At 45.7% G+C, this 26,228-nt stretch overlaps 3 protein-coding genes across 9 annotated transcripts in view; 2 read left to right on the top strand and 1 right to left on the bottom strand.

Moving 5' to 3' along the window:
• Positions 1–211: 211 nt before the first annotated feature.
• atp5fa1 (ATP synthase subunit alpha, mitochondrial) lies at positions 212–6,252 on the bottom strand. 3 transcript variants are annotated; one of them, XM_024381825.2, is made up of 11 exons: positions 6,109–6,252; positions 4,800–4,878; positions 4,387–4,556; positions 3,905–4,078; positions 3,043–3,209; positions 2,187–2,487; positions 1,745–1,969; positions 1,422–1,529; positions 938–1,082; positions 562–712; positions 212–430 (listed from the first exon to the last, which is right to left on the bottom strand). In XM_024381825.2, the coding sequence occupies exons 1-11, from the start codon at positions 6,166–6,168 to the stop codon at positions 352–354; spliced, it is 1,659 nt and encodes a 552-aa protein (XP_024237593.1). In that variant the 5' UTR covers positions 6,169–6,252; the 3' UTR covers positions 212–351. The 3 variants fall into 3 exon arrangements, with proteins under 3 accessions (XP_024237593.1, XP_024237595.1, XP_024237597.1); XM_024381827.2 differs by lacking the exon at positions 6,109–6,252 and adding an exon at positions 5,022–5,502; XM_024381829.2 differs by lacking the exons at positions 4,800–4,878; positions 6,109–6,252 and adding an exon at positions 4,705–4,724.
• Positions 6,253–6,502: 250 nt separating this feature from the next.
• Positions 6,503–8,823, top strand: haus1 (HAUS augmin-like complex, subunit 1). The gene is made up of 9 exons (XM_024381831.2): positions 6,503–6,653; positions 6,786–6,960; positions 7,324–7,459; positions 7,590–7,724; positions 7,823–7,946; positions 8,201–8,266; positions 8,352–8,423; positions 8,512–8,559; positions 8,652–8,823. The coding sequence occupies exons 1-9, from the start codon at positions 6,633–6,635 to the stop codon at positions 8,727–8,729; spliced, it is 855 nt and encodes a 284-aa protein (XP_024237599.1). The 5' UTR covers positions 6,503–6,632; the 3' UTR covers positions 8,730–8,823.
• Positions 8,824–11,053: 2,230 nt separating this feature from the next.
• lg20h18orf25 (linkage group 20 C18orf25 homolog) overlaps positions 11,054–26,228 on the top strand; it is a 28,863-nt gene continuing 13,688 nt past the window's right edge. The window contains exons 1-2 of one of the 5 annotated variants that reach the window (XM_042302520.1): positions 11,054–11,161; positions 24,657–25,532. In XM_042302520.1, coding sequence (XP_042158454.1) covers positions 11,137–11,161; positions 24,657–25,532 — 901 coding nt within the window. In that variant the 5' untranslated portion in view covers positions 11,054–11,136. Of the gene's footprint in view, positions 11,162–22,565; positions 22,840–22,889; positions 23,916–24,656; positions 25,533–26,228 lie in introns of those variants that run through there. The other 4 variants (XM_042302521.1, XM_042302519.1, XM_024381816.2 and 1 more) reach the window with 4 other exon arrangements.

Consider the following 26,228-nt stretch of genomic DNA (forward strand, 5'->3'; position numbering starts at 1 on the left):
CTGGATTATCTTGGTACATGACCCTCATCTCGTCTGGCTAACACCAGCTCTGTGTAGTCACGTGGGCCACATCAGCCAGGCTACTCTTCATCACCTTTCCAGGTTGAATGCACTGATTGTAAGTCACTTTGGACACGGTAAGTCTGCTAAATGGCCAAAATGTACTTTTGGAAGAGAGAGGACGAGAACCAGTCAAAAAAAGATCCATGGGTCCTGGAGTAGAAAGACTTTATTCTCTGTTAGGAGACATCTGTACAGTAATATCAAATGCCACTTTATTTTCAGATTTGTTTTTAAAGTTTGACATCCGCACTATGCAAACATTGACAAAATAGTTGACCAAAAATAAGACTACTCAAAGCTTGCCAGGAAGGTCAAGACGATCTGCTTAAGCTGGGCATCTGCGGTTTCTGAGATTTTGCCATCAGCTCTGCAAGCAGAAACAAAAGGTGTTAAAATATGTTCACGCCATGGTACGATAACGTACAAAAGGAGTCCAATAACAATACTGAACATAAAGCTAAAGCTGGCAAAAACGTGGTGGTAGTGGATTTGATTTACCTAATTTGTGCTAGGAGGTCCTGGTGCTGGCTGAGAACATGTTGAAGAAAAGCCTTCTCAAACTTTGTGATCTTGGTTGGGTCCATTTTGTCCAAGTGTCCCCTCACACCAGCATAGATGACTGTAACCTGCTCCTCAATGGCCATGGGGCCTGCAGGTCAAAAAGAATGCAGTCAGTCATATAGGCAAGGGACTAAATGACGCACAGCAGTAAACAGGGCAAACTTTACCAAGGACGACCAGCTGGAAATACAGAGCTCAGTTTCATCTACACAAGCAATTTATTTAACAGGGACCGTGCACACATGAATCAACATTTCAGTTGAGTAAAATCATACAAATGTGACTAGAACATCACATCCTAGGAGATACTCACAGTACTGCCCCTGCTTGAGGAGCTCAGTAAGGCGAACACCACGGTTCAGAAGCTGCTGGGTGGCAGCGTCCAAGTCGGAACCAAACTGTGCGAAGGCAGCCACCTCACGGTACTGGGCCAGCTCCAGCTTCATGGTACCAGCCACCTTACCAGGGAGGAAACAGGATCAGTCATTTTTTTATTTAACTCGGCAATTCAGTAAAGAACAAGTTCTTATTTACAATGATGGCCTACCCCGGCCAAACCTGGACGACACTGGGCCAATTGTGCACCGCACTATGGGACTCCCAATCACAGCCGGATATGATACAGCCTGGATTCGAACCAATGACTGTATTGAAGCCTCTTGCACTGAGATGCAGTGCCTTAGACTGCTGCGGCACTCGGAAGTCAAAAGTGGGACGCTTTCCCCTTCGTGTGAGTTTCTAAGGCAGGTGCCTAAAGCCAAATGACAAATACTGGGGAAAGAAATGAGTGGCCCCACCTGCTTCATGGCTTTGGTCTGGGCGGCAGAGCCGACACGTGACACAGACAGACCTACGTTGATAGCTGGTCGAATACCTTTGTAGAACAACTCAGTCTCCAAGAATATCTGAGAGAGGAAAGAAGCATGAGTCATGGGTTCAGTGTTTCAATAGAGTAAACACCGAAACAGTCAATCAATCCTAAAATGACAAAGTTCCATTACCAAAAATGGCAAATCAGGAATAAATGCGAGGATAGGTTTGAGGTAGCTCCATTTAAATCAGATCGTTAGAGTTATATTTTCAGCTCCTGATTAATTATGAAATCCATCTTTTAACACACCTGTCCATCTGTGATGGAGATGACATTGGTTGGAATGTAGGCGGAAACATCACCGGCCTGGGTCTCAATGACGGGCAGGGCGGTGAGGGAGCCGCCTCCGAAGTTTTCGTTCATCTTGGCTGCTCTCTCTAGCAAACGAGAATGGAGGTAGAACACATCCCCAGGGTAGGCCTCACGACCGGGGGGACGACGTAGCAGCAGGGACATCTGACGGTAAGCCACAGCCTGTGACAGGTGGGAAGCAAGGTTTGCGTCACATGAAGGTTGAGCATAGAATAAGTGCCAAATCAAATTTTATTTGCCACCCTATACCCCATCGTGTTTTACTGCATTGTCAGAGCCACATAGGGCTGCTGGAAGTAGTGTATTAACTGAGGAATAGAGTTATTTAAGATCAACCTTAATCACATTTCGACCTCCGAGCCCCATCGCTTGAACTGACCTGCTTGGACAAATCGTCGTAGATGATGAGCGCGTGCTTGCCATTGTCTCTGAAGAACTCTCCCATGGAGCAGCCAGAGTAAGGGGCCAGGTACTGCAGGGGAGCGGCATCGGAGGCTGTGGCGGACACCACAATGGTGTACCTCATGGCGTCGGCGTCAGTCAGCCTCTTCACTAGCTGGGCCACGGTGGATCTCTTCTGACCAATGGCGACGTAGATGCAGTACAGCTTCTTCTTCTCATCAGTGCCATCGTTGAAGCGCTTCTGGTTGATAATTGTGTCGATGGCAATGGCGGTTTTGCTACGAAGGAAAGACACTGGAATGAAGATTGTATAATTTATAAAAACTCAAGTGAATGACAAAACATGCATGTGTAACAGTGCATTCTGTTCTGCTCCAAGTGGGGAACGAACAAGCAACCTTCTGCACAACACACACAACTCAAAGCCAACCGTCTTAGCCAACACACCAAGTGACAAGTCTGTCACTCTGAGCGACACTTGCCTTTAGATCTTAGGGAAGGTGTGAGGTCACCGATGTACTCCAGCCAATTTGCTACAGGTGATTTCCGCATCCACTACACATGTATGACCATAAGTCGACATAAGACATGTCTACCATGAAAAACACAAGGAGCTGATTAACAGGTCTTTACTTGACCATTGTTCTCAATAACAAGATGAACTGCTGGTTTTAGGAATAAGATATAAGTGGATAAGACAGACATTCCTTAATTTTCCCCCTCCAATTTTTTCCATTAGCAAATACTACAACTCAAGTTCACATGGTCTAGGAATTGAATACCGAGCCTAGCCAGTCACTAAACTATTCACACCTGTAGGGCTATAGACTTACCCAGTCTGCCGGTCACCGATGATCAGCTCACGCTGACCTCGGCCAATGGGCACCAGGCTGTCCACGGCCTTGATGCCAGTCTGCATGGGCTCTCTCACAGAAATACGGGGGATAATGCCAGGGGCCTTAAGACCCACACGCCTACGGATGCTGGACCCAAGGGGACCCTACAAAGAAGCAGTAGTCAAGAAAATATTACTTTACACCCATCACTATCAGTTATCTAGGCCAGCGGTACCGTTTCCTTTCCGGGTACCACCAAATCACTGTAAAAAGTTTGAGGACCACCATTCGCGGAGTTGCAGATATCTTTTTTTACTTAAAATATCTTAGCGGTCAGATTTGGAATACATTTAATCAGCAACTAACAGATTAAAGGCCTATTATTACATATGGATTTTTGCTAAACATATGCATTGTGATAAGTAATATAAACATTTTAACATTATAGTCCCAACTTATTTATAAAAATAAATAAAACATTTGAACTGCAGTACCCCCGCGGGCCACCAGATGTCAGCAGACAATAGGTTGAAAAACACTGATCTAGGCCCAGAATATTCTCAAAAGTAGATGCAGTAATTCACAACAAACTGCAGTATAGTGCTGACATCAACAAAGAGCAAGAGAAGCGAGAGGCTAATCTTCTCTGCAGTCATCACACAGCATAGCAGGAGTGAGAAGCATACGCGTGCACATGTGCTGATCCTATGCGAGTGCATCATCATGCATTGCACTCATCTGCAATGCCTTTGGTTCACCCTGCTGGTCATGGCAACCTCATAACACTGAGGCTCAGTTTAACACTGTAAATCCTATTGCTTATCATAACCTACGAGTAAACCTCAGGGCAAATCCTGACCTTGCCGTCGATGGCATTTCCCAGAGCGTCCACCACACGACCCAGCAGCTGTTCACCGACGGGCACGTCCACGATGGCTCCGGTTCTCTTGACGATATCGCCCTCCTTGATGAGCTTGTCATTACCGAACACCACAACACCGACATTGTCAGGCTCCAAGTTCAGAGACATGCCCTGGATGAGATTAGAAAACACTGTTACTCAAGAGTTCAGAGTTTCGGTAGAATAGACCAGCAGACAACAACACGTTGCTGGATAGCGTTATGCGAGAATAGTAGAAATAAATAAACAGAATGGCAAACTCTCAGCTGTCCACCTCAGGGATTTACTTTTCATTCAATAATCTACTAGGCATGTTGACAGACATCACCGTTGAGCATGGCACTTGCTCAATGGTACAACTGCAGTATATAGCACCCCCCGCAAAGACTTGTTATGTCATCATCAGCTTACAAGTCATCACACCCCACTGACGGCCTCACCTTAAGCCCAGAGGAGAACTCCACCATCTCCTCAGCCTGCACGTTCCTGAGACCATACACTCTGGCAATACCATCACCGATGGACAGCACGCGACCAGTCTCCTCCAGGTCAGCGCTAGTGTCAGCCCCCAGGATCTTCTCCTCCAGAATGGATGAGACCTCTGCTGTTCCTGCAGTACACATGCATGACATTTGAGAGTTAACCAAGTAATCAGACTTCGGGGAAACTGAGAAGATGCCATGAAGATAAAGATGCTACTTTTACCGAGAATACATTTTGAATGGCAACATGGGCTGCTCAATAACGGTTGTTCCTACCCCCAAGCTATAAGAAATGTCTTAGTACAATCCACTTTCTCAAGGGACTTTGCTACTACAAAGTTTGGCAACATGTATCAGTCAAGAACGCTGACCCGTCTTGGCCATCCATGGCTTTGTGGTGTGCAGGTGCCTGGCTCCTACACATGCAGCAGCATAAACATTTTTGGAAACCTGCAAGGACAGTGGTTGAGATCATGTTACAATTGAAATCCTTTAAATGCAAAATAGTGACCCTCAAATCTGCATCATATATTCATATTTTGAATAGAGTAATGAGACAGTGTTACTAGTTTACCATACATGTTTAAAATTACCCTGCCATTAAACTGTGCCTCCTATTTCTCTTGCTTCTTCTCACTGTCAACTGTCAGTGGATGAGTTGCGATGTTGATAGGCATCATTAATTTGCAAACGATCAACAAAATGCACTGAGCATGTATAACAAACAATTAAGTTGTGCCACTTGGCTGACAAGATACATAACATTACAACATTAACTATAGTGTAACGCCTTTGGGTGAACTACTGTCATTTTGATCTGGTCATCGGAGGTAAAAAAAAATGTTTTAAAAAAAATACAATTGGTGCTTTAAAGAAAAGTGGGGACTCCGGAAAAGGGTGAAAACATGACATCAGTGATCTTAAGGCCAGGGCTCTAGAAAGATTCCGACTTGGAATTCCGAGTTGGATGACTGTTCAAAAATATTTGTCACAGTTAGAGCTCGTTTACTAACCCCACCTCCCCTCCCTCGTCATAAGGAATGACGTGTGTAACCTTTATTTAATTTGGCAAGTCAGTTAAAAACAAATGATTATTTACAATTAACGTTACGGCCAAACGCGGACGACGCTGGGACAAATGTGCGCAGCCCTATGAGACATTCATACATCCATACAGTCACTTGACTGGTTGATTGATCACACAGCTATATCAATGTGTCAAAACTACAAATACCACTACCGGTACTTTTACAATTATATTTATCTAACGTTAGGTGGAGATAGCTTGTGTAAACAGTCCAAGATGGCCGTCTGCATGCACGGACTCGTAATTTCCCAATATTTGAACACATATATGACGTGTTCACTTGCTAATCGGAACTAGGAAACTCGGAAATGTCTGACTTGTTCATTTGTCCATGCAATTCAGGGTCCTTGGGACGTCCATACCCCATTGAAGTTACCATTTAAAAAAAGGGTAAGGTTTACGATTAGGGTTAAGGTAGGACCCGGGATAGCACTAACCCTTGCTGATTCGTTGAACGCCGCATGTGTATAACTACATCCGGTTATTTCGTCTGACATTTCAGAGTTTCCCAGTTTCCGAATAGAACATGAACGCGGGAATAACTGTTTCAAAAAGTATAAAAACACAACTCAGACGACACAAAAAAATCTTACAAATCCAGCCCGTCGGGGAAGGGTGCGGACAAGGGCCGCGGCAACGCGAACTGACAGCATAGCTATTAATGTTTCTACGCGGATTTGTCAAACTACACCTACTGGTTAAATCACGTAAAGAAGATGGGAGGACAGGGTAAAAAATGATACTGTGAACCGGAAATATTTGCAAAATCATATGAAATAATTGTTTAATTAATGCTATCAACTGCATTTATTATTATATTAGATTATTGGATATGAATATTGTCATTATAAACTCGGATACAATCTTGTTTATGTAAATATATTTGAACACTCATGGGCAGACCAAACCCTACTTCCGTTTTAAATCAAGAGTTTTTTTTTCTCATTGGCTGGTCTATTTCAAACATCCAATCAAATACATCTCAAACCGGAAGCTGTTGAATGAACGGTGCGCGGGAAACGTTTCGGTTCAGTCAGGATTCCCATTACTTTCAGAAAGCTACTCTCAGCCGGCAGTCAGTCTTTTACTGTATTGTTTGTCTGGGCTGCCCGTTGATATGTGTGAAAAGAACAAGAAGGTAGTGTTAATAGCAGAGATGTTGATTGTGCTCTTATTTTGATAAATTTCTGTTTTTTTAAACCATCTCTCAGGGCTGTAAATCTATGCTAGTGAGTTAGCTGTAAACTTGGTGTTTGTTTACACTTTTCAGGTAAGCAAGTGGCTCAGCACAGTCTTTGGAGATCAAACTATTCCAGAATATGAAGTTAACACACGGACTGTCGACATACTGTACCAGCTTGCAGAAGCAAGTGAAGTTCGATGCAATGAGACTTCCCTGCTCATTGAGGATCAGAAACAGAAAACTTCTGAGTATCAGGCTGATGGTAAAGTGAACATTGCATGTACTGTTAAATGAATCTTAAGTGGTAACCTGAATGATTGAGACACTTGGGGAATATTATGTGTCACTGTTTCAACTTCAAGCCCCACTCTGGCTGACACTGTGTATAAGACAGTAGTTTTGGAATTGTTAGTTAGATTACTTGTTGGTTATTACTGCATTGTCGGAACTAGAAGCACAAGCATTTCGCTACACTCGCATTAACATCTGCTAACCATGTGTATGTGACAAATAAAATTTGATTTGATGTCAATACAGTAATGTTGTCTAGACACACCGCTGTGCACAGGGTCTTTCTTTTTCGCACTGTAATGTTGTTCCTTTGATTTTAAATCAATCTTTCTAGGTGTTCATCTCCAGAATGTTGTTTTACAAGGAGTGGGCTTATCCTCTGGAAGCTTGTCAAAACCTGCATCAGACTACCTGTCAGCATTGGTGGCAAACGCTAAGGTACTTGGTGTCCGAGACACCTCTCTGAGCAGGTAATGCACTGATGTACAATGCTGCCTATTGAAAGAAGTACACACAACGGCACTCACAGAAAGCCATACAAGATGGATTCTCATGATGAACTTGCAAGAACATAATCTTACATCCATGCTGTTTGTTTAGCTTTGTGCCAGCGGTGAATAACTTGACCAATGAGCTTCTGGAATCTGAAAAGACGGACAGGAGACTTGATAGGGAGCTTAATGCCCTCAGAAATAAACTTGGGTCCGTTCTTGTTCTACGGAAAACCTTCCAAGAGTAAGAGGATCACACAGTCATGAAATGTTAAATTATTTTAAATGCTCACATCTGTAAAGCTCTAGAGTTCATTAATCTACGTAATCATCTGATTACAGGGACATCAAGAAAACAATGAAAGCTCAAGAGGTGGAGAGTGCCAAAGCAGAAGAAAGACTGCTGAATATGGACTTTGTCAAAGCAAAATCCAAAGACCTCTCATACCGAAACAAGAAGGCAGAGGTCAGTGCCTTTGACTTCTGTCATCTTATGTGCTGTTAATGTTTACTCTCTTTATCTTCACAGGTCAAGATATCCTTTCTGGTTTGCTTCTGGTTTTGAGATGTTGGATTGGGGTAGCTTTTGATTTATTGAGCTGGGAAGTCAAAAGTCAACCTTGGAAACATTGTCAGGTGGTTAGGGCTTTTTGACTGGTAGAAATGCATTTATGTTAATCTTTTGTCATAAGCAATGCATTTTCATTCTCTCATCCTCAGGACCAGCTAACATCCAGACACATGGAGAATCGAATCTCCCACCAAGCTCTGATGGAGCTATGTGAGGTATCCACATGTTATGATGGAAGTGTTGGCTGTTCTGCTTTGCTATGAAATGTATTGCAATGAGTTTCTGATCTTCCCTTTGCAGCAAGTCTACACGTTGAAACAAGAAATTCTACCTTTGTCAAAGAAACTCGAACCCTACAGAGATTTGAGCCCAGTTAAGAAATGTTTTATTTTTTAACTGACATTTAATTTTCCTTTTATTTTGGTGATATGCTCTGCTTAATGATATCGTTGTTCCCTAGAGTCCATCTCTTGCTCAAGTGAAAATTGAAGAGGCAAAGCGAGAATTGGTGAGTTTTGCCATTCTACAATACAACAGGAATATTGTGATGTTACTGTACATTGTCAATTATATTTGAATTGAACTGTTTTCTCCTTTAAGGCTGCAGTTGATGCTGAACTGGAGATGAAGGTGGACTTCATGAATTCCTCCTTGCCTAAAGGGCGGCCTTTAAAATGACATGAATTTGGGGGATTGTAATTGTAGAAAGTATATGTAATGATAATAAATGTCAATGAAAATCGTAATGTTTTTCATCCAACTTGTCATGGGCTGCTTGGGCTATATATATTTTTTAAATGTGTTAACTAAACAGGGAACTTATTTGTCTTACGAGATCAAAAATGTGGTTGGAGGCTCCGTTTTGGAGGGTGTGATGCACAGAACTTCCGGAGGCATGCAGGGTCCACATTGTGCTCTGTATCACTGCGCATCCCAAATGTTGTAACAATGCGGAGAGCTCCATATATCTCTGCATTTACATGCTTGTTTGACAGTAGGTGGGGGCAGGAGGTCCTGTATAAATGCAAACTCAATTCTTTGACAACAGCTCTACACCACTGCTCTGTGAAGTGCAAGTTGTATGAATGCCATGACGTCTGCAAAGGCCGTATCACCGTAAATGCTGCACGGCAAATGCAGATGACGGATTGACCATACTGTGCCTTTTCCACTGTACAAAACATTAGGTGCACAGTGCCTTTTTACATTGAGTTTGCTAAACATTAGGAGCACCCATTTTTGCCTTCAGTTAGTCAGGGCATGGACTCTACAAAGTGTCAAAAGTGTTCCACAGGGATGCTGACCCATGTTGACTCCATTGCTTCCCACAGTTGTTTCAAGTTGGCTGGATGACCTTTGGGCGATGGACCATTCCTGATACACACAGGAAACTAATAAGTGTGAAAAACTCAGCAGTGTTGCAGTTCGTGACACCTAAACAGGTGCGCCTGGCACCTACTACCATACCCAGCTGTTTATTTAACCTTTAACTGCAAGTCATTTAGGAACACATTCTTATTTACAATGCCCATTCACCCTCTGAATGGCATACACATTTCGCAAGCATTACATTTTTTTATTTACCCTTTCATCTACACCGAATGACGTGGATTTAACAGAGTTACCTTAAGGGATCATAGCTTTCACCTGCATTTACCTGGTCAGTTTGTTATGGAAAGAGCAGGTATTCTTAATGTTTTGTACACTCAGTGTAGTTTTCTTAAATTAGTGATATGTTTAAACCAAAATACAGTGTGCTTCATAGATGGTGTTAGCTATACGCTAAAACGGAAATAGTGAATTCTTCCATTGTAGCCGTTATACCTTCAGTTGCAGATTGTTCTCCAAAAAAAACAAAATATTCATAGTGAGAAATGCCTCTTGGATGTGTGTAAATCTTTGTTTTGGTCGCACTGTGTGACGCGCTGGCCTGGTAGCACATCACACAGTCCGACCAAAACAAAGACCTACCACAGGAGGTTGTTGGCACCTTAATTGGGGATGATGGGGTTCGTCGTAATGGCTGGAGCAGAGTTGGTGGAATGGTATCAAATACACACACATGGTGTTTAATGCAATGCCATTTGCTCACTTCTAGCCATTATGTGCTGTCCTCACCTCAGCAGCTTTCTGTGAGATCGACCCGCAATGCAAAAGGCATATTCTCTGGTTTTTGGAGAACCATATGAAACTGAACACAGACATAAGATACTTTTTTGCCCCTCCATTCGGAAGAAAACGTGTATTTGCAAGAACAGCTTAGTTTAACAATTACTTTAGACCCTTTCTACTAACCAAGGTATAACGGCTACTATGGTAGAATTCACATATCGCCGTTTTAATGTAAAGTCACGATTGTGTGCACCTACAAGTAGTACTGATTATGTTACGTTTCACTATATTGGATCACTCCAATATTTCCGGTCACAACTTGCAGACTTGTTTACGTGTTGCTGTGCGTTTTGTTGCCAACCTTACTTTGCTACCTGACAACTTTACGGTTTTTACTTTTTAATTACCGTTTATATTTTTAGTTTTTCCCTCACTCAACTTTTTTTCATTCAACTTTTTCACTCCGGACGCTTTATCTGGACGTGGTTCGTCAGGACCTCCAACAGCCGAAGCTAAGTAGTAACATTAACATGATGCCTTCTAATTGCAGTCGCTGTACTCATAATATACAGGAGAACGATCGCCTGCTGCAAGCCCAGCTTCAGACGCAATCATTAGGCGACGGTCATTTCAGTGTAGGAAAGGATGAAACAGCGTCTGTGCCACCAGTAAGTACAGATGGTAACGTTAGTAGAAATCCCCTCGCACGGTCCCCGCAGCTGGACAACTTTCTCATGGTTTCTGGAGGGAAATGCTGTAGGAATGCTCATTCAGCCGACAAACTTTCAACTAGTTTTCCCCATTAAGCAGCGAGTCGGAGACGCCAAAGCTTCCCACCATTAGCTCTGACAAATTGAAAACCCTAATCATTGGCAACTCCATTACCCGCAGTATTAGACTTAAAACTAATCATCCAGCGTTCATACACTGTTTATCTGGGGGCAGGGCTACCGACGTTAAGGCTAATCTGAAGATGGTGCTGGCTAAAGCTAAAACTGGTGAGTATAGAGATATTGTTATCCACGTCGGCACCAACGATGTTAGGACGAAACAGTCAGAAGTCACCAAGAGCAACATAGCTTCAGCGTGTAAATCAGCTAGAAAGATGTGTCGGCATCAAGTAATTGTCACTGGCCCCCTCCCAGTTAGGGGGAGTTATGAGCTCTACAACAGTCTCACAACTCAATCGCTGGTTCAACTGTTTTCTGCCCCTCCCCAAAGATAGAATTTGTCAATAATTAGTGGCAGACTCCACTAAGCTGGCAGGCTGGCTAACAGCCTGCTGCCTGGCCTGCACCTTATTTCATTGTGGAACTAGAGGAGTTAGAGCCCTGTCTATGTTGGTAGATAAGATGAGAGCACCCCTCCAGCTAGGATGGAGTACGTCACTCCTCAGCAGGCCAGGCTTGGTCCTGTTTGTGGGTGAGGAGTGACGTACTCCATCCTAGCTGGAGGGGTGCTCTCATCTTATCTACCAACATAGACAGGGCTCTAACTCCTCTAGTTCCACAATGAAATAAGGTGCAGGCCAGGCAGCAGGCTGTTAGCCAGCCTGCCAGCTTAGTGGAGTCTGCCACTAGCACAGTCAGTGTAGTCAGCTCAGCTATCCCCATTGAGACCGTGTCTGTGCCTCGACCTAGGTTGGGCAAAACTAAACATGGCGGTGTTCGCCTTAGCAATCTCCTTAGGATAAAGACCTCCATTCCTGCCATTATTGAAAGAGATCGTGATACCTCACATCTCAAAATAGGGCTACGTAATGTTAGATCCCTTACTTCAAAGGCAGTTATAGTCAATGATCTAATCACTGATCATAATCACCATTTTATTATGTTTGCAATTGCAACAAATAATCTGCTCAGACCCCAACCAAGGAGCATCAAAAGCCGTGCTATAAATTCACAGACAACACAAAGATTCCTTGATGCCCTTCCAGACTCCCTCTGCCTACCCAAGGATGTCAGAGGACAAAAATCAGTTAACCACCTAACTGAGGAACTCAATTTAACCTTGCGCAATACCCTAGGGATGCAGTTGCACCCCTAAAAACTAAAAACATTTCTCATAAGAAACTAGCTCCCTGGTATACAGAAAATACCCGAGCTCTGAAGCAAGCTTCCAGAAAATTGGAACGGAAATGGCGCCACACCAAACTGGAAGTCTTCCGACTAGCTTAGAAAGACAGTACTGTGCAGTATCGAAGAGCCCTTACTGCTGCTCGATCATCCTATTTTTTCCAACTTAATTGAGGAAAATAAGAACAATCTGAAATTTATTTTTGATACTGTCGCAAAGCTAACTAAAAAGCAGCATTCCCCAAGTGAGGAGGGCTTTCAGCTCAGCAGTAATAAATTCATGAACTTCTTTGAGGAAAAGATCATGATTATTAGAAAGCAAATTACGGACTCCTTAAATCTGCGTATTCCTTCAAAGCTCAGTTGTCCTGAGTCTGCACAACTCTGCCAGGACCTAGGATCAAGAGAGATACTCAAGTGTTTTAGTACTATATCTCTTGACATATTGATGAAAATAATCATGGCCTCTAAACCTTCAAGCTGCATACTGGACCCTATTCCAACTAAACCACTGAAAGAGCTGCTTCCTGTGCTTGACCCTCCTATGTTGAACATAATAAACGGCTCTCTATCCACCGGATGTGTACCAAATTCACCAGAAGTGGCAGTAATATAGCCTCTCTTGAAAAAGCCAAACCTTGATCCAGAAAATATAAAAAACTATCGGCCTATATTGAATCTCCCATTCCTCTCAAAAATGTTAGAAAAGGCTGTTGCGCAGCAACTCTCTGCCTTCCTGAAGACAAACAATGTATACAAAATGCTTCAGTCTGGTTTTAGATCCCATCATAGCACTGAGACTGCACTTGTGAAGGTGGTAAGTGACCTTTTAATGGCATCAGACCGAGGCTCTGCATCTGTCCTCGTGCTCCTAGACCTTAGTGCTGCTTTTGATACCATCCGTCACAACATTCTTTTGGAGAGATTGGAAACCCAAATTGGTCTACACAGACATGTTCTGGCCTGTTTTAGATCTTATCTGTCGGAAAGATATCAGTTTGTCTCTGTGAATGGTTTGCCCTCTGAGAAATCAACTGTAAATGTTGGTGTTCCTTAAGGTTCTGTTTTAGGACCACTATTGTTTTCACTATATATTTTACCTCTTGGGGATGTCATTTGAAAACATGTTAACTTTCACTGCTATGCGGATGACACACAGCTGTACATTTCAATGAAACATGGTGAAGCCCCAAAATTGCCCTCGCTAGAAGCATGTGTTCCAGGCATAAGGAAGTGGATGGCTGCAAACTTTCTACTTTTAAACTCGGACAAAACAGAGATGCTTGTTCTTGGTCCCAAGAAACAGAGATCTTCTGTTAAATCTGACAATTAATCTTAATGGTTGCACAGTCGTCTCAAATAAAACTGCGAAGGACCTCTGCGTTACTCCAGGCCCTGATCTCTCTTTTGACGAACATATCAAGACTGTTTCAAGGACAGCTTTTTTCCATCTACGTAACATTGCAAAAATCAGAAACTTTCTGTCCAAAAATGATGCAGAAAAATTTATCCATGCGTTTGTTACTTCTAGGTTCGACTACTGCAATGCTCTACTTTCTGGCTACCCGAATAAAGCACTAAATAAACTTCAGTTAGTGCTAAATACGGCTGCTAGAACCAAAAAAATGGATCATATTACTCCAGTGCTAGCCTTCCTACACTGGCTTCCTGTTAAGGCAAGGGCTGATTTCAAGGTTTTACTGCTAACCAACAAAGCATTACATGGGCTTGCTCCTACCTATCTCTCTGATTTGGTCCTGCCGTACATACCTACACATACGCTACGGTCACAAGACGAAGGCCTCCTAATTGTCCCTAGAATTTCTAAGCAAACAGCTGGAGGCAGGGCTTTCTCCTATAGAGCTCCATTTTTATGGAATGGTCTGCCTACCCATGTGAGAAACGCAGACTCGGTCTCAACCTTTAAGTCTTTACTGAAGACTCATCTCTTCAGTGGGTCATATGATTGAGTGTAGTCTGGCCCAGGAGTGTGAAGGTGAGCGGAAAGGCTCTGAAGCAACGAACCGCCCTTGCTGTCTCTGCCTGGCCGTTTCCCCTCTTTCCACTGGGATTCTCTGCCTCTAACCCTATTACAGGGTCTGAGTCACTTACTGGTGCTCTTTCATGCCGTCCCTAGGAGGGGTGCGTCACTTGAGTCACTGATGTGATCTTCCTGTCTGGGTTCCTGTCTGGGTTCACCTCCCCCCCTTGGGTTGTGCCGTGGCGGAGATCTTTGTGGGCTATACTCGGCCTTGTTTCAGGATGGCAAGTTGGTGGTTGAAGATATCCCTCTAGTGGTGTGGGGGCTGTGCTTTGGCAAAGTGGGTGGGGTTATATCCTTCCTGTGGCCTTGTCCAGGGGTATCATTGGATGGGGCCACAGTGTCTCCTGACCCCTCCTGTCTCAGCCTCCAGTATTTATGCTGCAGTAGTTTGTGTCGGGGGGTCAGTTTGTTATATCGGGAGTACTTCTCCTGTCTTATCCGGTGTCCTGTGTGAATTTAAGTATGCTCTTTCTAGTTTTCTCTTTCTCTCTTTCTTTCTTTCTCTCTCTCGGAGGACCTGAGCCCTAGGACCATGCCCCAGGACTACCTGGCATGAGGACTCCTTGCTGTCCCCAGTCCACCTGGCTGTGCTGCTGCTACAGTTTCAACTGTTCAGCACCTGAGGTGCTGACTTTCTGCACCCTCGACAACTACTGTGATTATTATTATTTGACCACGATGGTCATTTATGAACATTTGAACATCCTGGCCATGTTCTGTTATAATCTCCACCCAGCACAGCCAGAAGAGGACTGGCCACCCCTCATAGCCTGGTTCCTCTCTAGGTTTCTTCCTGGGTTTTTGCCTTTCTAGGGAGTTTTTCCTAGCCACCGTGCTTCTACACCTGCATTGCTTGCTGTTTAGGGTTTCTGCTGGGTTTCTGTACAGCACTTTGAGATATCAGCTGATGTACGAAGGGCTATATAAATAAATTTGATTTGATCAGGTACAGACTTTCTGAAGTTCGCTTGGTAAGTGTTGGAGGAATTTCTAAATTCCTATATGTTTTATAGCCAAAATCAAATTTGCACTCTCTATTCATTAATGAGTTGTAAATTCATTAATTATGCATGAAGTAGATCGAGACCAGTCTTAAAAGCCAGGTAACAGCGTTTATTGCAAGAGAGTACTGAAGCAAAATACAAAGAACCTTACATTTTAAAGAGAGGACATGAAATGACATCATCAGTTTCTCACACTCTCTCCGATCCACACAATGGCACAGTGTTTTCAGGTCTGGAGATGTCTGCTACTCCCCTCATAAACCAGACATTCCAATCTGTCTAAAAGATATCTTCTCCTCCACTAATTAAATATCAAGGACCATTCTTATCTGTCAGAAAATATATATCATCCCTCTCCCTTAAACTTCCCGCAAGGTACAGACAATTAATTCGTTTTACTTACATTTTCAGTAACAGCTTAACCAAGAACCCATACATTTCATACCATAACATAATTGTATTAGAATAAATGGTTCTTAAATAAATGTATACATAATTAATCATTTCAACTATAATTTCCTCCAACAGTAAGTCACTGGCTGTTTGCAGCCTGGAGCAGTTGGCCACATGGCCAGCCCCTCTTGAGTGCTCCACCTGCTGCGAGTGGTTGATCTGTATCTTCCGCCGTGGTTTGTCATACTTGTGTTTCGTTAGCTTTACACTACAACTCCGTGTGCATCCATTACTATGGCTCTTGCTGCCACAAACTGTAATTTACCTTACACAACTTGCCGACTGGCTTGTTCTATATGTGTGTTGTGAATTGCTTTAACATGCTGCCCTGTGGGGTTTTTTTCTTGTTCTTTCCCCTGCAGAGTGTAAGAGTATCGTGGTGGGCTTTCCACTACGTTGAGACAATAACTTTGGAGTTCCTTAACGGAGTTAGTCCATCATATGGTGCTGTTTTTACTGCTTGGATATTAAACCGGTTATGTAATATTGCAGTTGGTGTAAAACAAATAAATCATATCCATTAGCTGGTTGCTGTTTTTTTGTCTGCCTGCTTTTCCCACACGGGTCTTCCCCATATTTTTGCAGAGGTGTTGGGTAATTCTTCCCTCACCAGGATCCTATTCCTCCAATCGGGTCACAACATAAGCTCCCCCAGGGCTTCGGCACCTGCTCCGTGGCATTGTTGGCTTGGCTGAGCTTATGGCTTCCCTTTGTGACAGGTGTGAGGGAGGCTTCCCCCCCTGGGGATCCGCATACCTTGTGTATGCACTGCCTGGGTTTGAGCCACCATAGAGGGCGGTGGAGCGCCCTACTGGATGCCTGTTTGTGTGGTGTTCTCAGAACACCTGCGCCTGACTCGATTGGAGGCCATGTGCGAGTGGGTCGGCCAGGCTCGGGCTCAGGCTGGGGACGAGCTCCACTCACACAGGAGTGGTGCGCCAGCAAGCTGCTAGTCCCTCTACTGGGCCCAGTACCCCTCCCAAGCCACATATAGTTCCCTCTGCTCTCTTGGCCGCCTTACCAACGCGACCATGCTGCTGCAGGCCTACCTGCAGACTCTGTTGCCCCGGCTGCAGGAGGGCACAGAGGAGCTCCTCCAGGAAGCGATGGAGGTGTCTCGCCTGCTTTCACTGCTCCAGAGGGATGTGACCCGCGCCAACGGACGGGCCATGGCACAGGTGGTTACCTCCCAGCACCATCTCTGTCTGGCCCAATCCCGTCTGCCAGCTGCTGTCCAGAGCACATTTGCCACTCTCCCCATCATCCCAGGGCTGATGTTTGGCCCAGGGGTTGATGACTTTCTGCAGCAGACCGATAAGGTTCGTAGGGACAGTTAGACCCTGAGACCGTTCATGCCCTCTCCTCAGGCCCCGGGTCCGAGGCAGACGGACCGTTGCCACCCACCTGCACCCGAATAACAGTGGGGTCCCTCTCCTGCCCCATCGCCTTGTGCTGAGGGACGACAGCGGGGAGGTGCACAGTGTGTGCGGTGGAGCAACAACCTGTCAACCGTCACCGCCTTAGGGACGCGCTTGGGGCACCAGAGGAGAGGAGGGCCCCGGCAGGATCCCTGACACACTCTTCACTGGCCTCAGCCGCTTCTCAAAGGGCAAAGTGGGAGGAGGGTGTGGAGTCCCCCTGGGTGTTGTCCACAATGCTCGAGTGGTACCGACTCCAATTCCGGTGCCGGCCCCCATCCTTCAGGGGTTTTACGGTCACCACGGTGCCCTTCCCCCCCCTGAAGAAAACCCTGCGGGTGGAGATCTCCTCACTCCTGGACAAGGGTGCCCTCTGCAGGATCGAGACATCAGAAAGGCTAGATGGGTTCTACTCTACTTATTTTGTGGTCCCAAAAAGAGACAGAGGGTTTTGACCAATTCTGGACCTCAGCAACCTCAATGGGTACTAGAAGGTACTGAGGTTCCACGTGCTGTCCCCAGCCCACGTATTGCAAGCCATGTCCAGGAACCAGTGGTTTGTGACGCTGGACCTGAGGGATGCGTACTTCCATGTTCCTGTTCACCCAGCTCATTGCCAGTACCTTCGATTCGCTTCCCTTTGGCCTCTCCTTGGCACCCCACACTTTCACAAAGTGCATGGACGCTGTCCTGGCACCTCTCACACCTCGAGGATTGTTGATCCTCAATTACCTGGACAATTGGCTGATTTGTGCCCCGACCAGGACCCAGGTCCTGTCAGACAGAGACATGTTCCTGACCCACATTGGCGGACTGGGCATTACTGTAATGACAAGAAAGTCATCTGACACCCACCCAGAGGGTGGCCTTTATTGGCATGGAACTGGACTTAGTCCTCATGTGAGCTCACCAGAAGGGTTTAGGTGATCTTATCTTGCCTCGACCACTTTCGGCAGGGGTGGGTTGTATCTGCCCTGACCTGCCAACGCCTGTTGGGTTTGCTGACGGCGGCCTCGTTGCTGATTCCCCTGGGCCTGCTCCATCTCCAGCCTCTTCAACGGTGGTTCAACTCCCTCCGGTTGCACCCGAAGCACCACCGTCATCCTGCCACATTCACATACCTGGCATCCTGAATGTGGCAGCGGATATGCTCTCGAGGGACGGCCCGCCACCTTGGAACTGGAGCTTACATACCCAGGTGGTGCAGCACCTGTGGGACAAGTTCGGGAGGGCGCAGCTGGACCTGTTTGCTTGGACAATGCACACTGCCCACTGTGGTACTCCATGTCGGAGACACTAGGGCCTCTGGGCTTGGATGTTCTGGCTCATGATTGGCCAGGGATGGAGCTTTACGCATTCCCCCTTTTCTACTGATCCAGACTGTGCTGGACAGGACGAGGATGGCGGAACATCGTCTGCTGCTGGTGGCCCCATACTAGCCCAGGCGACCCTGGTTCAGCCTTCTCTTGTCTCTGTTGTTTGGGACACCTTGGCAACTGCCCCTGAGACCTGACCTGCTGTGTCAGGCCAGGGAAACTCTGTGGCATCTGAGACTGTACCGCCTCAGCCTATGGGCTTGGCTGCTGAACTGCACCAATGGTCCATGTTAGGACTACAGGAGGGCGTAATGTACACCATGCAGAGCGCAAGAGCACTGGTTACAACTGTGGCATACCAGTTGCACTGGTGGTTGTTCTGCTCTTGTTGCACTGTTATTGAGGTTGTGCCCGAGTCATGCGGGGTGCAGTATGTCCTCCAATACCTGCAGTCTCGCTTGGGTGAGGGCTTGGCAGCAACTACTCTGAGAGGGTTTTTGGCCACTATATCTGCCTGCCATGTGTGGTGGATGAACAGGCCAGTGGGGTGACATCCCTTGGTTTCCAGGTTTATGAAGGGGGTTTGTCCCCTGCGTCCACCTAGGACTCGCTCAATGGTGATCTGGATGTGGTCTTGGCAGCTTTGGCAAAGCCGCTTTTCAAACCGTTGGGAGTCTGCCTCCCTGAAACACCTCTCTATGAAGGTGGCTTTCTTGGTAGCAATTACTTCCATGAAGAGGATGGGTGAGCTCCATACTCTTTCGGGTATGTTCTGGGTGCCGCCCCAACCCCATCTCGCCACCCCAACCCTTCATTCCTCCCGAAGGTTCTGTCAGACAGGCATGTGAACATTCCTTTTATCCTGTCTGCTTACGACCCCCCCCCAGCAGTGTTGGGGGAGTCTGGGCCTTCCTCCGGCATGCTGTGCCCTGTGCGGGCACTGGCTGCCTATGTGGAGCGGACACGGTCAGTGAGAACAACAGACCAGCTCTTTGTCTGCTATGGTGAGAGAGTCCTGGTGGCTAGGATATCAAAGCAGAGGCTCTCTCACTGGACCATGGACACAATTACGACAGCACACTGCCTGGCTGGCAGGTCACTGCTGGGCTCTCCGGTGGCACATTCAACATGAGGTGTGGCTGCATCCCGGGCTCTACTGAGAGGAGTGCCCCTCGCTGATATCTGTACTGCGGCCAGCTGGGCATCCTCTTGCTCCTTTGCTAGGTACTATCTGGTAAATGTGGCACCTCCCTCTGCGGTTGGTCACCTCCTCTTCCGGGAATTGTGCCGGGACCCCCCTTTCCACATTGACGGCCCCTGCGTCTCTGTCCCGCACTGGGATTTTGCCGCTGGCTGGCCAGGTCCCTCTAGCACCAACTAAATCTGGTATGGGTATACCAATAGGTTACGTACTGTAACCACGGTTATGTGCGCTATGTGGATCACTCCAATCCTCTACGGTGCTAGAGGCGCCTCAAAAATGATGTAGAGAACATTTGTAGCGGACATGGATTCTATATATAGAGGCAGACTCCAGCCGTGACACAGGTCTACACTGGAGTAAATCTGTAAATCCTCACCTCGGATGTATCCCTCCCCGCGAAGTGATACCAATATATTGGAGCGATCCATATAGCTCACATAACCATGGTTACATACTTAACCTTCGTTTATTTATTTCACCTTTTATTTAATCAGGTAGGCCAGTTGAGAACAAGTTCTCATTTACAATTGCGACTTGGCCAAGATAAAGCAAAGCAGTGCGACAAAAACAACATTACAGAGTTACACAAACAAATGTACAGTCAATAACACAGTAGAAAAATCTATGTACAGTGTGTGATAATGTAGAAGAGTAGGTCGGTAAGGCAATAAATAGGCCATAGAGGCAAAATAATTACAATTTAGCATTAACACTGGAGTGATAAATGTGCAGATAATGATGTGCAAGTAGAGATACTGGGGTGCAAAAGAGCAAGAGGATAAATAACGATATGGGGATGAGGTAGTTGGGTGTGCTATTTACAGATTGGCTGTGTACAGGTACAGTAAGCTGCTCTGACAGCTGATGCTTAAAGTTAGAGAGGGAGATATAAGACTCCAGCTTCAGTGATTTGTGCAATTCGTTCCAGTCATTGGCAGCAGAGAACTGGAAGGAAAGTGGCCAAAGGAAGTGTTGACTTTGGGGATGACCAGTGAAATATACCTGCTGGAGCGTGTGCTACGGGTGGGTGTTGCTATGGTGACCGATGAACTGAGATAAGGTGGGGCTTACCCAGCAAAGACTTATATATATATGACCTGGGGCCTGTGGGTTTGGCAACGAATATGTAGTGAGGGCCAGCCAACAAGAGCATACAGGTCACAGTGGTGGGTAGTATATGGGGCTTTGGTGACAAAACGGATGGCACTGTGAGACTACATCCAGTTTGCTGAGTGGAGTGTTGGGGGCTATTTTGTAAATGACATCACCAAAGTCAAGGATCGGTAGGATAGTCAGTTTTACGAGGGTATGTTTGGAAGCATGAGTGAAGGAGGCTTTGTTGCGAAATAGGAAGCTGATTCTAGATTTAATTTTGGATTGGAGATGCTTAATGTGAGTCTGGAAGGAGGGTTTACAGTCTAACCAGACACCTAGGTATTTGTAGTCCATATATTCCAGAGTCCAGAGTAGTGATGCTAGTCGGCGGGCAGATGCGGGCAGCAATCGGTTGAAGAGCATGCACTTAGTTTTACTAGCATTTAAAATAAGTTGGAGTCCATGGAAGGAGTGTTGTAGGGCATTGAAGCTCATTTTGGCGGTTTGTTAGCACAGTGTCCAAAGAAGGGCCATATGTATACAGAATGGTGTCGTCTGCCTAGAGGTGGATCAGAGAATCACCAGCAGCAAGAGCAACATCATTGATATATATACAGAGAAAGTCGCTGCAAGGGGTCGCTGCAAGGGGTGCTGAGATGTTGGCCGGGGTAGGGGTAGTCAGGTGGAAAGCATGGCCAGCCGTAGAAAAATGCTTCTTGAAATTATCGACTATTGTAGATTTATCGGTGGTGACAATGTTTCCTATCCTCAGTGCAGTGGGCAGCTGGGAGGAGGGGCACTTATTCTCTTTTTGAAATTAGTGCCACAGGATGCAAATTTCTGTTTGAAAAAGCTAGCCTTAGCTTTCCTAACTGACTTGAGTGTATTGGTTCCTAACTTCCCTGAAAAGTTGCATATCGCGGGGGCTATTCGATGCTATTGCAGAACGCCACAAGATGTTTTTGTGCTGGTCAAGGGCAGTCAAGTTTGGGGTGAACCAAGGGCTATATCTGTTCTTAGCTCTCCATTTTTTGAATGGGGCATGCTTATTTAAGATGGTGAGGAAAGCACTTTTAAAGCGCAACCAGGCATCCTCTACTGACGAGATGAGGTCAATATCCTCCAGGATACCTGGACCAGGTCGATTAGAAAGGCCTGCTCGCTGAAGTGTTTTAGGGAGCGTTTAACAGTGATGAGGGGTGGTCGTTTGACCGCGAACCCATTAAGCACACAGGCAATGAGGCAGTGATCGCTGAGATCCTGGTTGAAGACAGCAGAGGTGTATTTAGAGGTTACAGATTTAGGGTTGTACCTGGTAAATTCCTTGATAATTTGTGTTAGATTGAGGGCATGTAGCTTAGATTGTAGGATGGCCGGGGTGTTAAGCATGTCCCAGTTTAGGTCACCTAACAGTACGAACTCTGAAGATAGATGGGGGCAATCAATTCACATATTGTGTCCAGGGCACAGCTGGGGGCTGAAGGGGGTCTATAAACAAGCTGCAACTGTAAGAGACTTGTTTCTGGAAAGGTGGATTTTTAAAAGTAGAACTATAATTTTGGGTCACAGACCTGGATAGTATGACTACACGCTATCTCTGCAGTAGATTGCAACTGCATCCCCTTTGGCAGTTCTATCTTGTCGGAAAATGTTATAAAAACTAGTTCTAATAATGTCACACGTGATTTTCAAGTTGGCGCTTTAGAAAGATGCCTGAGTTTGAATTCGGAGTGACCGTTAAACGATTTTTACCAGTGAAGTACGTTTATTTTCCGAGTTCCCAGTTGTCCTAAACGCGGCATACCTCTCCCAAGACTCACGGAGGCGCTAATTATATTTTTATGTCACTCACGCATGGAAGTGACGCACACATTTGTATGTGAACAACGGCTGATGGGGACATTTTGAAATAAGTAGCTAGCTGGTATCCGTTAGTGGACCAAGGTTCACTTTACAAGCCACATTTACTTTATTAGTTGTATGTCTCGCTTGCGTGATACGTTCAAATTAATGAGGATGTCACAGAAGTCGGACACTGAAGAAACAAGCGTATAACGTAATACACAAGTAAGTTGCTAGTTTAGCTAGCAAATTAGCTACGCCGTCAGTGCGAACTGGCTGGCTAGCTGCTGGGCTGGGTTAAAATGGAATCGTCGTTAGCATATGTCGCTTCCATTTTAGGTAGCTAACTAGCTGCCTATCGAGTTCGTGCTAGCGGTATCACAAATGCATGCATGGGTGGTGGACTATGTTTAGAAATCCCTCTAGCAACGTTTTATGGGAAACTTGCTTAGGAAACTAGCTAACGTCGTTAGTCAGCTCGATAGCCAACGAAGCCCTCACCATAGATTGCCTAAATAATTTCCCTGTTAGCTAGCTACCTAGCCAGACGGGTAAGCTACCATCAAGCTAGATAGCTAACACTAGTAAAGGATGAAGGAAGCCAGCTTCCGCGATACTGGTTTATGTTTAGCGTAGTTGACGTTAGCTTCATATGTTTTGCTTGCTAGCCAGCCAGTTGATAGTGGCGTTTAATTGTTTGTTAGTTATGTTGTCGAGCTAGCAATCCAGGTAGCTACGTAGGTCAACGTTTCGTTTTTTTGTATTAAATCGGTCAGTGATGTTATTCATACTTGATAGATGAGGCTCTGTCTGAGCTTGCTCTTTTCCTGGGCTACTGGAAGGTGTGGCGCAAAGAACCCCGGACTTGAGTTTCGTTGTTGCCCACACAGTGGTGTTATGACACCATTATATATAGCCACATAACTACTGTTATAATGCTGCGTTCATAACAACTTGGGTACTCTGAAATATCCTACGTCAGTGCATTGAAATGAACTGGGAATTTTTTGAACGGTCATCCAACTCGGAATTCCAAGTCGTAAACTCTGGCATCTTTCTAGAGCTCCGACCTGAATATCTCTGACGTCATGATAAGACTGTTTCCCCCCAAGTTCCCAGTTTTCTTGAAAGCACCATAGCACAACTTTGGGTAATATATTAAACGACAGTCTACCAGCTGGGCCACTTCTATCTTAAGTTTAGGTGTATTTTGGTGGAATGCTGTGAATATGAGCAATGAAGAGTTCATTATACAGTTTGAAAGAAGAGGCTCACTATTTGTAGGTGTCTTCTCCCTACAGGTATGTGACCAACATTCCACACAATGGTAACATGTGTTTGGTACCAGCTGATATTTGTAAGCTGACCACATGTGGGGGTTCAAAGCTAAACCAGTAGAATAGATGTTGCCAGCATCTAGGTGATAACCTTCCTTATGTGAGAATGCTACCAAAAACTCATGTTACCCTTTTGATTCATTATTGGTTTTTGAGCGGCAGATAACCTGGCGGTTAAGAGCTTTGGTCCAGTAAGTCACTCTGCACAAGAATGTATGCCAAATGACTCAAATGTAAACACATCCCACTACAGCTGTAAATGCAGCCAGATTAATTAGTGCTAAATTTCCTTTTGCTACTGTTGTAGGCTACTGGTACTTCATTGAAATGTTTTCAGTGGTTCCCATCTCCTGTCCTCATCTACCTCCAAAAGGTACACATTTTTATTGTTGACCCTGTCAAACATACCTGATTCAACTTGTCAACTAATCATCAGGCCCTCAATAAGTTGAATCAGGTATGTTTGTTTAGGGCTACAAGACAATGTGTGTTGTTGGAGGTACTTGAGGTCCAGAGTTGGGAAACACTGAGTTACACCTTTCATAAATCGGTCTGTTGTGCTGCGTCATTTTAAACATCCTGCAAGAGGATGATTAATTTCTAATGTGTTTAGTCTTAAACATATATCAATATTACAGTGGGTGCAAGAGTAGGTCTTTTTGAACCAAAGTTAAATCTCTGTGATATTGTATATTGTTGTTCCAGGTGAGTTCCTGTCCTGGCCCACCTGTTTAAAACAGTCAGACCACGGGGCCCTACGCTCAACTAGCAGGAAGATGGCAGACACTGAGAAGACAGAGGAGTTTGTCAATGCTGAGATCTTTCCAGAGCATCCCGTGCAGGGGGGGTCAGCTGCTGCTGTCAGGGGGGAGCAGGAGGAGCCCCTTAAAACAGAGACCACCAGCTCTCCTCCAGGAGAAAAGGAGGGGGACAGCCCCCTGCAGACTGAGGGTGAGCCTAGCCTTCTCTCCATGCCCTGCCTCATGATGGAGCTGAGAAGGAACTCCCCTGAGTCTCCGCACGCCTCCACCGGCAGCGACAAGCCCACCTCGGGCCGTGCCTACGAGAGTGACTCCTCCAACCCCTGCATGCTCTCGCCCTCCTCCAGCGGCCACCTGGCCGACTCGGACACACTCTCCTCTGGTGAGGAGGGATCCGCCTCACGTGTGACAGTGGAGGGGGGCTCCACAGAGCCCGGGGCCGACACCAGACTTGCAGCAGGGGGTCAAACATCTGCATCAAGTGGGCGAAAGTCCCGTCGTTCACGTTCTGAAAGCGAGATGTCAACCAACACAATGGCAGCCAAGAAAAACCGCTGCCAGCCCGCTGTGGTGGGAGGAGCAGGCGTCGAGAAGCAGACCAACGGCCGGCTGGCTAAAGTCAAAGGTCACCGGAGCCAAAAGCACAAGGAGCGTATTCGGCTACTTAGGCAGAAGCGTGAGGCGGCGGCAAGGAAGAAATACAACCTGCTGCAGGACAGTAGTACGAGCGACAGCGACCTCACCTGTGACTCCAGCACCAGCTCCTCTGAAGATGACGACGAGACATCAGGCGGCAAGACAATCACCACAGACATCCCAGGTAACAATCACCACAGACATCCCAGGTAACAATCACCACAGACATCCCAGGTAACAATCACCACAGACATCCCAGGTAACAATCACCACAGACATCCCAGGTAACAATCACCACAGACATCCCAGGTAACAATCACCACAGACATCCCAGGTAACAATCACCACAGACATCCCAGGTAACAATCACCACAGACATCCCAGGTAACAATCACCACAGACATCCCAGGTAACAATCACCACAGACATCCCAGGTAACAATCACCACAGACATCCCAAGGTAACAATCACCACAGGCATCCCAAGGTAACAATCGCCACAGGCATCCCAGGTAACAATCACCACAGGCATCCCAGGTAACAATCACCACAGGCATCCCAGGTAACAATCACCACAGACATCCCAGGTAACAATCACCACAGACATCCCATGTAACAATCACCACCAGACATATTTAACCAAACCCAACCCCCCCACGGGGTAATATTCACCACACATACGGTGCATTCAGAATGTATTCAGACCCCTTCCCTTTTTCCACATTTTGTTACGTTACAGCCTTGTTCTAAAATGGATTAAAACCATGTATATATCCTCATCTATCTACACACAGTACCCCATAATGACAAAGCAAAAGCAGGTTTTTTGAAGTGTTTGCAAATGTATTAAAAAATAATCAACGACGTTATGTGCATAAGTA

Source organism: Oncorhynchus tshawytscha, linkage group LG20, assembly GCF_018296145.1.
Source record: "Oncorhynchus tshawytscha isolate Ot180627B linkage group LG20, Otsh_v2.0, whole genome shotgun sequence".
Taxonomy (NCBI): Eukaryota; Metazoa; Chordata; class Actinopteri; order Salmoniformes; family Salmonidae; genus Oncorhynchus; species Oncorhynchus tshawytscha.

Coding starts and splice junctions, on each gene's coding strand:
- atp5fa1 (XM_024381825.2), bottom strand. CDS start 6,168: ATGCTGTCAGTTCGCGTTGCCGCGGCCCTTGTCCGCACCCTTCCCCGA. Junction 4,557..4,799: donor GCCATGGATGGCCAAGACGG/GTCAGCGTTCTT, acceptor TGTGTACTGCAG/GAACAGCAGAGGTCTCATCC. Junction 1,083..1,421: donor AGACCAAAGCCATGAAGCAG/GTGGGGCCACTC, acceptor CTCCCTGGTAAG/GTGGCTGGTACCATGAAGCT.
- haus1 (XM_024381831.2), top strand. CDS start 6,633: ATGTGTGAAAAGAACAAGAAG. Junction 7,725..7,822: donor CTACGGAAAACCTTCCAAGA/GTAAGAGGATCA, acceptor ATCTGATTACAG/GGACATCAAGAAAACAATGA. Junction 8,267..8,351: donor CTCTGATGGAGCTATGTGAG/GTATCCACATGT, acceptor TTCCCTTTGCAG/CAAGTCTACACGTTGAAACA.